Source organism: Tinamus guttatus, unplaced genomic scaffold, assembly GCF_059628265.1.
Source record: "Tinamus guttatus ecotype Peru unplaced genomic scaffold, ASM5962826v1 Tinamus_guttatus_pri_ptg000246l, whole genome shotgun sequence".
In the NCBI taxonomy this organism is placed as follows: domain Eukaryota; kingdom Metazoa; phylum Chordata; class Aves; order Tinamiformes; family Tinamidae; genus Tinamus; species Tinamus guttatus.
In genome coordinates this window covers 2,991,624-3,005,018 of record NW_028288780.1, presented here as the reverse complement: position 1 = coordinate 3,005,018, position 13,395 = coordinate 2,991,624, and the positions used below count along the sequence as shown (strand labels likewise).

Genomic DNA, 13,395 nt, shown 5'->3' with positions numbered 1-13,395 from the left:
AATAAAGGAGAAATAAAGAAGCTGACTGTATTGCTCCCCATCTCACTCCCATCCAGTTTTTGCTAGCTCTTCAGCTGTATAATTCTAATTCAAGCCCTGGAGGGTATGCTTTGACATTCACCATTGTTTTGTATTAGCATAGAAAAATAAGTATGTTTTTGGCACTGTCATAAGCTTAAGCCACTTCAAATCTTAAAAGACAACTTTCAATGAACCAAAGCTCAAACACCGACTAAGTTTCCATGTTAATTTTAGGGCAGTAAGGGCAATTCCATAGAAAGGTGGAGAACGTATTCAAAGCAACTGCTTTAAATTACTGCATTGAACAATACTACCCCACCGTGAACATCCCAAATACTCTTGGGGAGGGGGGGTGAGCAGATTTTTTTTTTTTTTTTTCCTTGAGAAAACAGCATCATTTCAGGATTCCTTTAGGAAATGTCCAGGATTCCTTCGGGGAAGGACAGAAAGGATGCAAGGGCCTGCACAATGCACCACCTGAGAAGCGAGAGGAATCTCAGGGCAGGCAGCTTCTGCCAAGCGGCCCCTGAGGCTGCACAGCAACAACTGCACCCACGACAGGGCAGCCTACGCTCGCCAGGAGGAGCCTGTCACACGCCAGGGATTTCTGTAACTTGGGAGAAGAGCTTGTCTTCCTCTTACCACAGAAGCACAGTGCTTGGATTAAAACTTTGGAATTACAGATGCTACTCCTTCCCTTAACAGCCCTAATCCTAACTAGTAGCTCCTCCTGCATTTATATTCCTCACTGGTTGTCCTGTTTTTGCCCTCCATGTGAAATAACCAACTGCATTAAAAGCTTCATGGCTTAAGACTCCTGCTTTGCTTTCTCCATTCTAAGATTGTAAATGAAAAATTAAGTTTAACTCTGTAGATTCAAAAATAAGAGAAACAGATGTAAAGAGAAACAGTCGGTTAGGGATTTATAACACGCTTCAAACATTTTTCTTTAGGAACACTACAAAGATTTTACTAATGGTAGGTATTATGTGTACAGTCTTGCTCACAAAAGCAAGATTACTATATAACTGCTTTAACTAAATTTAAAAATAGACTTAATTAGTTAAGGATATTGATCAAGAAACTATCTGACATTTCTTGGTGGACCTTTCTAAGGTACCTCCGAGGAAAAAGAAAATAAAACAAACAAAAAGACAAAGCAGTGGACGAATAGTAGCAAAATCTCAGGCCAGCTCTACCTGAATGTTTTACAGGATGGGGATACTGTTATTATTAGGGTCAGCCACATTAATTTGAACAAAAATCGTAGAAACTCCTACAATTCCCCAGTGGTACATACCAACGACAAAACTAGATTTTCAAATCTGTACTTTGGCATGTGAAACCCTGCTTCTAAATGAAAATTATCAGATACTTAACAAAATTTGAAACAAAAATGAACTCAGGAGCCAGTTCTAGACTCCCATTTTTGAATACGCTAGCTGAAACATTTGATAGTTTAAAACAAAGAGACAAACTGTGCACCAAAAAAGAACCAATCTCAGTTCCTACACAGCTATCTAACAAAAAATAAAACATTTTGCTTTTTATACCCATTTTTCAGTGAATCAATTTTACACAGGTTTACCGAGTTTCTGATTTGACTGTATTTGACTGTATGTCATTTAAATGGGTAAGAAATTTAAAAAGTTCAAAGCAGTCTCCATCTTCATCAATCATTCTAACGCTGTTTTTGCGCCATTACATTTCACATTCCCGAGTCCTCATGGACACATAACCACTGTGAATGAATTCATAGCTTCAAGCCCTCATCCTGCTTCCTCTCTCCAAATGAAAGGGATGCAAAATAAAAGTGAAAAGGATAAAGGCTCAAAAAATATTAACCTAGGGCTAAAATAGCCATGCAATTAGTGCTGATAAATCATAACTATTTTATACCAGTTTACTAACTGTTTATATGTAAATTATATGTAATACTGATTACATGTCTGTCTTCACAGAATAACTAAGCACTCAAATCTTGTAAATTCATACATAAAATGGGATGTCGCTGACAGTAAAATGATCCTTAAAAGATCTGCTATTCTATTCTTACCCTCTATTCTCAGTGACATGCACCATCTTCAGGGCTTAACTGAAACTAGATTTATGATCAGTGTACTTCTACTCAAAGAAACAAAATTACTTCAGCAATTAGTTTTACTTCTTATGCTTTAGCATCTCTATATGGGAATTCAAATCGAAAAGTCTGGTTTGTTGTGAGACTCCAAATTCTCTTCTGTTCTACAGCTGTTCATTTCATTCATTTCAGTGCGATAAACATCTAAAATACTTTGAAGTATATATGTGTGTATACCTTGTTCCTGCTCTTTTCTATCATACTCTCGAGAAAGATCACTGAACTTTTTGGATGACAGCCTTCAAACTTAATGTGATCTATTCATTTCAAGCAGCACCTATGGGTGAAGTAGCTACCCTTTATATTAAGATAACGAGACAAAGATAATCACAATCATTTCAAATGTTAGCACTGACTCTCAGCCTCTCACTGTTTTTGAAGACTCTACTTAAATAGTGAAACTTTTTCCTCTGTCAGTCCTGACAGGCGCTCATGAATGAAAGCAATGAGAAAGCTTCACACTGAGACCGTACCCTTTACTTCTAGTGCTAGCTCTGCCTTTCCCTGTAAGCGGTCTGTCACTAGTCATGATTTAAAAGAACAGAAGAAGGTTCATACCACCTTCAAACTGCATCAGGTGGGCAAGTTATGATCTTGTGTGCCCCCCAAGAAAAAAAAAGTCATTGTCTCCTATTCTCGCTAGCCAAATATATTCATTTTAAGATGGTTAAAAAAAAACAAAAACAAAAAACCCACAAACTTACTGGACAAACAAACTTTTTGTCCTATATTCTAGGTCTAAAACCTCTTGTTTTTCCCAGCTTGGTTTTCACGTGAAAACCAACAACAAGGCTGTTCCATTAAACATGTCACACATTTCCATATTGTCAATCTAACCACTTCAGAAGCTGCAAACTTTAAAATGGAGAGAATAATATCAAGTAAAACAAATTAAATAAGAAGAAAATGAAGAGAGCTTTACAGATATACCTAGACTGAGATGAGATAGCAGATGAGATAGTGGAAGCTGCTAATGACATGTTCTTGGACCCAAGAAAAGCCTTAGGTTGTGACAGAGAGCTGGGGGAGGCAGGCACTCTGCAGAAGACACAGTTAAAAGCAAGAAAGCATGTACCAAACAATTTTACAGGGATTACAAAACAGTGACATGAAAAATAAGCTTTGTCTAAATTCAGATGCAAGAGGACTGCTGCATAGTTACCAGCAACACCTGTGTTTTCTGTGGCACACCTCTGCAGACTTACAGAATAGCATAACCATGCACATCCCTACAGAACACAAGACAAAATGCACACATTACGCAAATTTTTAAACTAGAATCTGTTGGTAATAAAGAAAAACAATATTTCAGGACAGAACTTTTGTCATTGATTCATGCTTTTCCAGCAAGGGCTGAAGATGTTTGTGTCTGAACTCAAGCTAAACATTTTAACAGGCAAGCAGTACCAGACTAAAGATTCTCATATATTAATGCTTCTGTGACGAGCCAAGGAAAGTCACTGATATGATTAGTTTAATAGAGTAATTTCTGAGGCCTATAATAAATAATACATTTTTTTCACATTATAGTTTAACCTGAAGAATAAAATTATTAACCTGCATTGTTGTTTCACGTGAAAATGCCTTTCAACACAGTTTAGAATTGTAGTTTAATACCTTATTTGAACCTCCTTTACTGGTTGAATGTTTGACTTTCTTGAACTAGAAAAAAAAACATTTGAGTCCAGTAGGCCATGGTTAGGAAAAAAATGACTTAAGTGAGAAATCAAATAGCTGGTATACATAAACATTTTAAGTAAGTTGGAAAAAACTGTAAAAGAAACAGAGCAAATTACGTAACTGTATGATAGCACAGACTACTTCTCAGTTAGGTCTCAATTACGCAAAACCATTTATGTTACTGAAGATGTGTTTTCTCCTTCAAATCTTAAAGCATCCTAAAATATATACCATTAAAAAAATCACGTAGCAAAATCCATAACAAGGAAATATAAATATGCATAAAAAGAATTCACTCTTATTCCTGCAACTGGTAGAATGTAAAAGACAACATCCGGGTCTTCACAGGCTCACTCAGTCTGATTTTTTTTTTTTTTTTTTTTTTTTAAATATTTTGCTCACTGTTTATCCTTTTCTATTGAAAGGTGCCACATTATGGTAAATTCAATCATATGAATAAATGACATACTGTAATTTTCTATTTCATATCATGCTTTAAAAACCATGAGAAGAACTTTCATTCACTCGTAATTACTAAGACGACTTTTTTTTTTTTTTTTTTTAAACACTAGTGGCAAAAAAAAAAAAAAAAAACGCATTTTTAGCCCCAGACCCGCTTTTTCAAAATGTAAACTGTACCCCAGACACAAAGCATTTTTTTCCTTATTTTTCTGGGCAGTTATATTTTGCAAACATAAACAACGCGCTTCAGCATAAGAATCAACACCAAAATATATAAAAGCATACAAATAGGCTACAGCTCTTGTATACTACATTCTTAAGAATGCATATACAGCATTTCCAGAGCCATCCAGGGGCACACCTGCGCAAGGAGAGCACATGGAAGCATTACCTTTGGAAGGAGGAGGAGAAGGACTCTTGCCCTGCGGAGGCGGGAGCGCTTGCTGGCGGCGTGGCGCTGCCGGGATTTGGAGCAGCGGCAGCAGGCGGATGCGCTGAAGCAGCTGGCACAGGAGCAGAGGCAGAGCTGGTGGACACTGGAGCATGCTCGACAGGGGTACTAGTTAGAGTTAAATTAAACAAGAAGCATTTTTAAAAGGTACGTATTTAAACGTAAAGCAAAAAATCTACTATGTTTGAATCTGAGGCCGCAAGCATAGTAGCAGGCTGTGTTACTGAAAGAAAAGCACAGAAATACAGAGTAGACAACATTCGTTAGGCATTTCTGGATGTGTAGTTAGGATGGCAATGCGGTTTGGGTCCTGCTCAATTGAAATTCACCTCAGGAGTTACACAGCACTGAATTCCTGCCCCACTGAAGCCAGAGGCATGTGGCACGCGGCGCTTCGATAGCTGTATACAGCCTATCGCAACCCCTTCAATCCGGATCAACTCCATCCAATGTTCCCTCCTGGAGCCAATGTTCAGATTAGGATTTGTTTTATTTAGATGATAAGGTTAAAGGATATTGTTATAGTCTTTTATCAGCAGAATTAGTGCAAATTCTGATAATCTGGAAACACTGTCATCAGAGTCTTTGTTTTGTACTTATTCAGTTTTGTTTAATGCTTGCATCAGAAAAATATTTTAAAAAATTGAAAAGTTTTTTTTTTTTTTAAAGCTAACTTTTTAAAGCTTCACCTCTGCCCTAAACTCCACGAAAATTCTATCAGCCAACTATTCTGGCAATTACAGGTCTTCATGCTCACGCCACAACCAAAAGACAACCTTTAAAACCACTTGGGTGATGAAGACCAGAGTTGTTATCCCTATGTTCCTCTAGTGAAATGGATGCTGTAGGATCAGAGAAATGCCAGTGTTTCTGTGTTTCAATGTATCTAATTTGTCATCTGCTATCTGAGCATCCAGTTCTCATTACCAAATTAAAGCCTCACAAAGATCCGGAAAGTACTTCCTACCTCTTATGGATAGGCAAATGGGACAAAGTTGATGAATTAAACACCTACCCTAGAACAGTGGACAACTAATTAACTAGGTATTGAAGCAGCCATAGACAGCTGTAAATAAACAAAATAGAAACAGTTACATCATTAAAAAAAAACTACACTAAGGAAAAAAATGACAGAAACAGAAAAAGGCAAGCTTAATTTTATCTTTGGACAAATTGCACTGTGGACTTTATCAGTCATTATCTACAGAACAAATAAGTCACTAGAAATAACTACTTATAAATTCAGTCTTCAAATTACAGTTACACTATTTTTGGGAAGAAACTTTTCAGTGATAATATGAACAGCTAATATACCCAGGCCTAGTGGCTGTTGTTCTTGATATCATATCTGTGTGCAATAGATCTATTTTCTTTGGTTATTCTAATACAATATTGAATTTTAGTAGTGTGTAATTGTATATAAGAACAATTATCCTCAAATTAGTGATATAAAAACATGTTTAAAGATGACAATGGATTTTTTTTCTTTTACCTCTTTTGATCCCACTCTTAAGTATTTGGCACATCTTTAGGTTCTTATAAATTACTCGCATCAAGATTACTCACATCGGGCGATTCTCCTGCGCAACGTATACAGAATGTCACGAGTATTCTTTCCCTGAGCATAGCAAGTATCAAATAACATGAGGTAGTTTACAGTTCCAAGTCAATTTTTCAGTCAGACCTTTCAGCTGTTCTCTGAGTGACTTTGCCAGTGTTTTTCTTTGTCTTTCAGACACTGTATTTTCTTTTGCTTCTATCACCAGAAACAATGACTGAGCAAGTTATACCCCCTAGGAGCTACAATTGCTATTTGATACATCAGAACTCACAGCACTTCCTGCTCTTCAAGAAATTGTCCCATTTCCCCTGCCCTTCTCTAACACTACCTCCTTGTATGCTTTAGTAGTCTAAACGTTGCCGTTTTATTCCAGCTGAACTCCTTACCATTTGGTTAGCCGGAATTGGCAGTGTGGTGGTTATGCCCATTGACTTGCACAAAGTTTAAGCCAACCCATGGGGAAGGCAGCAAATCATTTTCTCCTTTCCGAGTTTCACCTGCCATTATAAATACAGCAAACGAGCACCTGAAAATATTACCCTTTACAATTCTGGTTTTCAAAGCAGTACATCTAACATTTTGCAATAGTTTTGCACATTTTTTTTTAATCATATATGCATTTGAAATTCAGACAAATTTACTTTTCTTGATGGTAAATGCATGATATTGTAAATTCTTCTGCTTTAGTTAAAACTATCAATTATATAGACTATGTAGCAGAGCAGACGTATATTATACATTAACCCATAATCCATATCTGTGATGTTCTACTGAACTTTAATATATATGAACACAAAAAAGATTTATTTCTTCGCTAACAGTGAGCAATGGAGCTTTCACATTAAAAGGTGATGACTCAGAACTTAGTACTTATATATATGTGATTTGGCAAATATGCAAGGATGAAACTATACCAAAAATAAAATGGAACTTACTCTAAGTCCTAAAAATAAATACAGAGACAAAATACATGAAATCCTATTGCAATGGAAGTAAAAAGGAATTTGTTACAGATTTCACCAGAATCAAGAGCTTAAATATCAGCAAATAGTGAGGTAACTTATCTGCTGTAAAAATCTCTGAAATGTTACATGAAACACATACTCAGTGATTGTTATATGATGGGAAGATAAGAATGTGGTGGGAGCATTGAGCTGTATAGAAACAGATTGGAACTCAACAAACACACAAATAAACCAAATGGAAACATACTGGAATACCTATTAAAAGAAAAAAAAATTTTTTTTTAAATGATTCATTTTGTGATTAACATGTTAGAGGTTTGAACAGCTTCCTGTAAGGAAGAATGTATTAATTATTTAATAGAAGAAAGAAGGGCTTAAATGAAGTACTTATAAATCTTAAAAATGAGGGTGAACTGCTTTTGACATAAATTGGTTATATAAAGGTTACATAAAATATCTGCACTTGGTGACTAATTTGTTTATCAGTTTTACAGTAGTTTTAGACTGTGATTACTTCTTAGTTGACCCTTTAAAATTAAATAAAATTAAATATTTTCATAAAATTCAATTTATATCGTTGGAATACTAGTTTTAATAACATTTAACTTATATTTAAGTTAATATTTACATATTTTTAGATTATTTTAATTGATGCAACACTGCTTCCACTTTCTTCTGCTGGACATGTTTTGTTTGAGCCACAGGATTCACATAAGACAAACAAGCAGCTCCTCTGAAGTCAGTAAGCCACAGCGCTGGTTTTGAAAATGTCAAGATTTCCTCTTTCGAGGAATTTCTATCTAATGTTTTTTTAATTCTTTAGATGCAGAAGAATTAAGATCTGGTAAAGGCAAATATTGCTTTATAAAACGGATTACCAATTTTAACAGCTTCATTACAGGCACATTACAGGTATTTTTGTTCAGGTATTCTGTACATTTTTCCTCATTACAGTATTGTGCATTTTAAGGAAAATCAAAGGAAATGTATATTCTCAACCACCTCTATATCTGTGGTAACAAACAGACATAAACGCATAACACAAGTTATGTGGATGGAAACACACACATGAATTCCATTGTTCTCACTTGATTTTCACTCACAAAAAGGAACACAGATCAGTAGAGGTTAAGGGGATGATAGTGGTTAACAACCATGATGAGAAAACACAGCAAGAAACACAATAACATTTTAAGAAGTAAGTGCAGATCACACTTTATCTCAGTGGAGTCCTAAGTTTCTGAGATTTTCTGTCCAAACCACGATCGAGTGGATTACTGATGATGTACTTAGTCTCTTATGCAATACAAGAATCTTGTTTCAAATCTTCCACTGCATCTCTTGTAAAGAAACAAGGCTACAGGGGACAAGAACCCAGATGTATGCTGTAGCATTAAAAGAATGCTGGAGAAGGTGTTTGGAAACGGACCTGACATGGAATAATTTTACCTTTAGACATGGGAATGTTTGTGCTTGTAGAAGTACTGACCAGGCATATACTTGATTTGATCAGCTGCAAAAGATCCTGAATAGCTGCTGCCAGCAGACTGTAGGTGAATTAATTGAGAGCCACTTAAAACATAAACCTCATATAAACGACAGATTGCTGGAATTTGTACAACTCATACTTCCATCTACTGGGAAATAGGATTTTCTGGGTCAAAGAGTTAGAAGAGGTTATTACCAAACCACTCCAAAGCTACAAACCAGGTCAGTTATGCAGATACATTTCACATAGTACCTGGGATTACCCGATGAAGTAAGAGGGACTTTCTGGCCAGTGCTGATGAAACTGGCCTCCCTTTGACTTGTACCTGCTCCAAGCCTCACAGAGCCCTTGGAAGCCACTGGTTTAGCATTGTCAGTGTTGGCATCCACCGGGTGCGACTGAGGAGGATGCCAAATACTCGAGGTCACATACTGTGGCGCATGAGTAGCGGTAGGCCTGAGTAGCAAAGATTACAAGGGATTCATACATGAGTGTTTTTTTTTTTTTTTTTTTTTTTCCAAAACCACTCATTGCTTAGGTGATAGTAGGTTTTTGAGAGAAAAAAAAAATCCATAGAAACAGCTGGCAGTTTCAATGGAAAAAGGTTTGAGATATATATATATATATATACACACACACACACATAAATATATATATATATATATATGATATACATATAAAGAGATCCATGTGCCTGCTACTTACAGTATCAGGCAAAACAGCTTTTTATAACACTAATATGTGGCCTTTTAACACAGCACTTACTGTTCACATGCAGCCGGGAAAGCCTTCAGAAAAAGAACAGGTGCTGAACCTCATAACAGAAAACTCTAGGTTTAATAGTAGAGGCTTCATTTTTCTAATTTGTTTTTCCGGAAGATGATTTACATCTGTAAATATCAAGTGTCCTCTATACAACGCCTCATTTTTTTCTATTATAGGAGATTATGGTGTGTGTATATATATATATGGTATTATATATTTGAGGTCATGACAAATTTCAAGGATTTATTAAGATCAAGAAAGTTTTTAAGAAAGCAAGAATGTATGTACCTTGTGGCATACCTTGTGCTAAATCTGAAAACCCTATTGTTGAAAATGTTAAAATAAGACACATAGCAGAGCTGTGATGATAATGGAGATGGAAAAAGCTACAATATGACAAAGCATGCAAGATTAAGGTAACATAGTGTGGCACACCAGTCATACATCAGACTGTGTTCCTGGTAAAAAATAATAATAATAAAAACATTATGGAGCCACTCCATAATCCACTGGACAGCGTTATGCAAATAAAATAATTAGTGAAATATTAACATTTGCTACTTTTTTTTTCCCCCCACTTTAATTCCTGAATATCAACTGTGTAGAAAAAGTTGCATTTCATTCTTTTCACGTGACTCATTCAATACTCATTTTTTCCCCATACTGTTCCCAGCTATGCATCACTAGTGATGACAATGCTTGTAGGTGAATTTTCTTCTGTGCAACCTTTGTTCATAGTTGAGCAGTCTTAAAAAAACAAAACAAACCCAAAACAAAGTGGAATATTTTCAGGGAGGAATCAATAAGACTGAGGAAACTGGTGAGGAAGAATTTTTATGCTCCTTTAAATGACTGATGTGCTGCATTCAAGAACTAGCTTGATTTTAGTATTTGTGTGTTCTAATGCATGCACTAAGCTACAACTACTCTGAAAAAAAGTGACTAGGTATTGAATGAAATCAATTATTTATAAATATATTATCCTATAAGTCTCATAAGCCATCACTGTTCTAATAAGGTAATCACAAATTAGATTTAGAAGACTACTTAAATTACCAAAAAGAACTACTAATTCAGATTTTCAAAACATCTTGAACAAGTTAGACAAAGTTTAACACAGAAATTGTTCTTAATGCTCACTCAAACTACCGTAATATTTCATTTCAAGAACACTTGATAAAAGCATTGTATTTTTCAGGTTATAAATTCTGAGGAATTTGTTCCAGTCTGTTCTCATCCCACAGAATTTGAAATATCGAGCAAACCTGCTCAGCTGAAATCTGTTATTAATGACCTGCTCAAACAGTGTATACGTTTGACATGTTTTGGGGGTAAGAATATTATGAGGAACAGGGAGGTATTCTTCAAACAGGAAGGAAAGAGAACACGCAGAGCAAACATTACCTGTTTTCTGATGTTGCTGCAACATTTTCCTTGCCTCTGTGAAAGGAGGGGATACAGTATGAATAAAGCAAGTGCAATATCCAGTGGTGGTTAAAAAAAAAAAAAAAAAAAAAAAAAAAAAGAAGAAGAAAAGAAAAGGAGCAAAGAAAGATGGGTTGAGGAGAAATGTTTGGTTGCTGAAAGCATCATAGAGTGGTTGCCTGAGAGTATTACAGCCATGAGAAACACGTTCAGCTCACCAAGTGAAACTCAGCAAATATGCAAATTCACCATATGCCTTTTTTCGTTTGCAAACAACTCTGTTTCGATATTAAAGTCACACTTTGCACGTGTAATATATAATTGCAGGTTTCATTTTGACTGTAGTAATTTCCTATTTAAACTAAAAATTCAAAAAAGCTCTACTGGAACATATTCTTATGTCCATTCCAAGTGGTAAAAAGAATCAAACTTGGGTAAGCCTGCTTTCTAAAAAGAATCTGCCAAAACAAAAATTTAATTATATTAATATGTTGAACTCCAATCAATGTCTTAGACTGTTTGAAGCACTAATCCTAATACTTTCCAAGTTATTATTTTGCATGTATTATTTCTCTTTGTCTCGATAGACATTCATATGCACCCCCTACTTCCTTCATTTAGCTCCCATACAGTTATAAAAACCAGTACAGTTTACATCAGTGAAGATTTGGGCATGTCGTCTTTTCTAACCTCTCATCTTTTAAATTATCTCCTAACTAAAATGTAACCTCCAAAACACATGAACTGAAGTCAGATTTACAAACTCGGAAGCAGCTCTGAAAAGACGTATTGGTTCACCACTCTAAAGCAATGAGAAACCAAACAGTATCTTCACAGATAAACAAGTGGTAATTTCACTGCCATGTCACGTGTACAAAAGCTAGACTAAGGTGGAGGGGGAGGAATTAGGAATCAGGGCTTGTGAAAGAAACGAGTTCATACACCAAGAGCCATAATCATGCAAGTATGTTAAAAAAACACAACCATAGCCTGAAGAGAAGAAAGCGTGGCTTATTTCCAGCGTTCATGTGCTAGGAAAATACCAACAAGACCACAAGGCAGGCAATTGAAGCAAGGCTTCCAGCAGCAGCAGGCTCTGGTGTTCCTACTAAGCGGCTGTGACCTTATACTGAAGAATGGAGACAAATGACACTTGCTTTTCAGGTCAGGATTTCACATAAGATTTTTTCCCTGAGTGTATAAGCATTAGATAATATAGAATGATGATAGCAGGGGAGTTGTGAAGGTTAAAGAGAGAGGCAACTAGAACAGTAAAAGTACTTCTAGAGTAAAGCAAAGGAAACCTCAAAAAGGAGAGAGAGAGCCTCAAAGCCACACAACCCTTCTTCGCTGCTGAAGAGTTTTGGTTTCAGGAATTATTTCTCTTCCCAGTCAAAGGAAATAATTCCTGTCTGACTAACAGTGAAAAAACAATGAAGATGCAGCTGCTACTGTTGATATTTGCATTTTTAGAAACAGGCTATCAGATTTCTAGCATTTACAACCAAACATTTTTTGCTGTGTAATGAATTTGATTTTGAAGTCAAATACATCCCTGAGGCAAACGCAGTAAAGTCAACAGCTTTACCTCCCGAGAGAATTTGGCTCAGACTCCTTGGAGCAGTTTGTACCTTTGTGGTTACACAGGCTGCTCCAAGCAGCGAGCACGGTGCAGAGTAGCTCGGAGCTAGCTGGCAGGTTTTCCTGCAGCCCCCTAAGCCGCTGGCCGAAAGGGCTTATTGACAGAAGGGTCTTTGTCATTGACTGTTCTAAGAGAACAGTTGAATCTCCCACAGGTTTTATTAGATATTGGTCATGCATCTCAGAGGAGACTTGGGTGCAATACACTGTCAATGCCAATTATCCAGTGGATATTTTGGAATGTATTGTGCAACATTTCCCTCTCAGAGAAGCCCACTACATCAAGTGGTCATAAAGACAGGGCAAGTGAAATGACTTAGAACAGAGTATTTCCCTCCCATGCACCAGCAAGTGTAATACTAGTGAAGAGTTAACATAACTAAATGAAAATGCACCTGCAAACCAAGCTTGTGTGTTCTACTGTATCCTAAAAGAGCTAGAAACTTGCTTTTACTAAGTGAATTTGTTCAGTCTGAGTTGTATGCAACAAAAGCAAAATACTTTCCATTTTGTTCAACATTTGGAAATCTAATGTAAAAGATTCTTGAACAAACACATTCATGTTGCAGCAGATCTGAGATGCTGAGCTTGGACACTTTCCATCTAACCCTTAGCGAATAACAGATCTAGACTCTTCTGAACCATTAAAATATTGTTGAGATAGAATATTTCCTGGATAATGAAGGTCTGATGACATAAGGAACATTAAATATGCAGAGATTGTGTGCCCCTTTAACTCTTTTCTGTCTTTCAGTACCAAAGCAGTAACTAAAAAGTCAAACAAATATTGTTTTA

At 36.2% G+C, this 13,395-nt stretch overlaps 1 protein-coding gene across 1 annotated transcript in view; it reads right to left on the bottom strand.

The window, feature by feature from the left end:
- Window positions 1-13,395, bottom strand: part of LDB3 (LIM domain binding 3) — a 102,650-nt gene that overhangs the window by 13,903 nt on the left and 75,352 nt on the right. The window contains exons 9-11 of the mRNA XM_088526358.1: window positions 10,939-10,974; window positions 4,695-4,862; window positions 3,092-3,199 (exon numbers count right to left, since the gene is read on the bottom strand). Coding sequence (XP_088382484.1) covers window positions 3,092-3,199; window positions 4,695-4,862; window positions 10,939-10,974 — 312 coding nt within the window. The remainder of the gene's footprint in view (window positions 1-3,091; window positions 3,200-4,694; window positions 4,863-10,938; window positions 10,975-13,395) is intronic.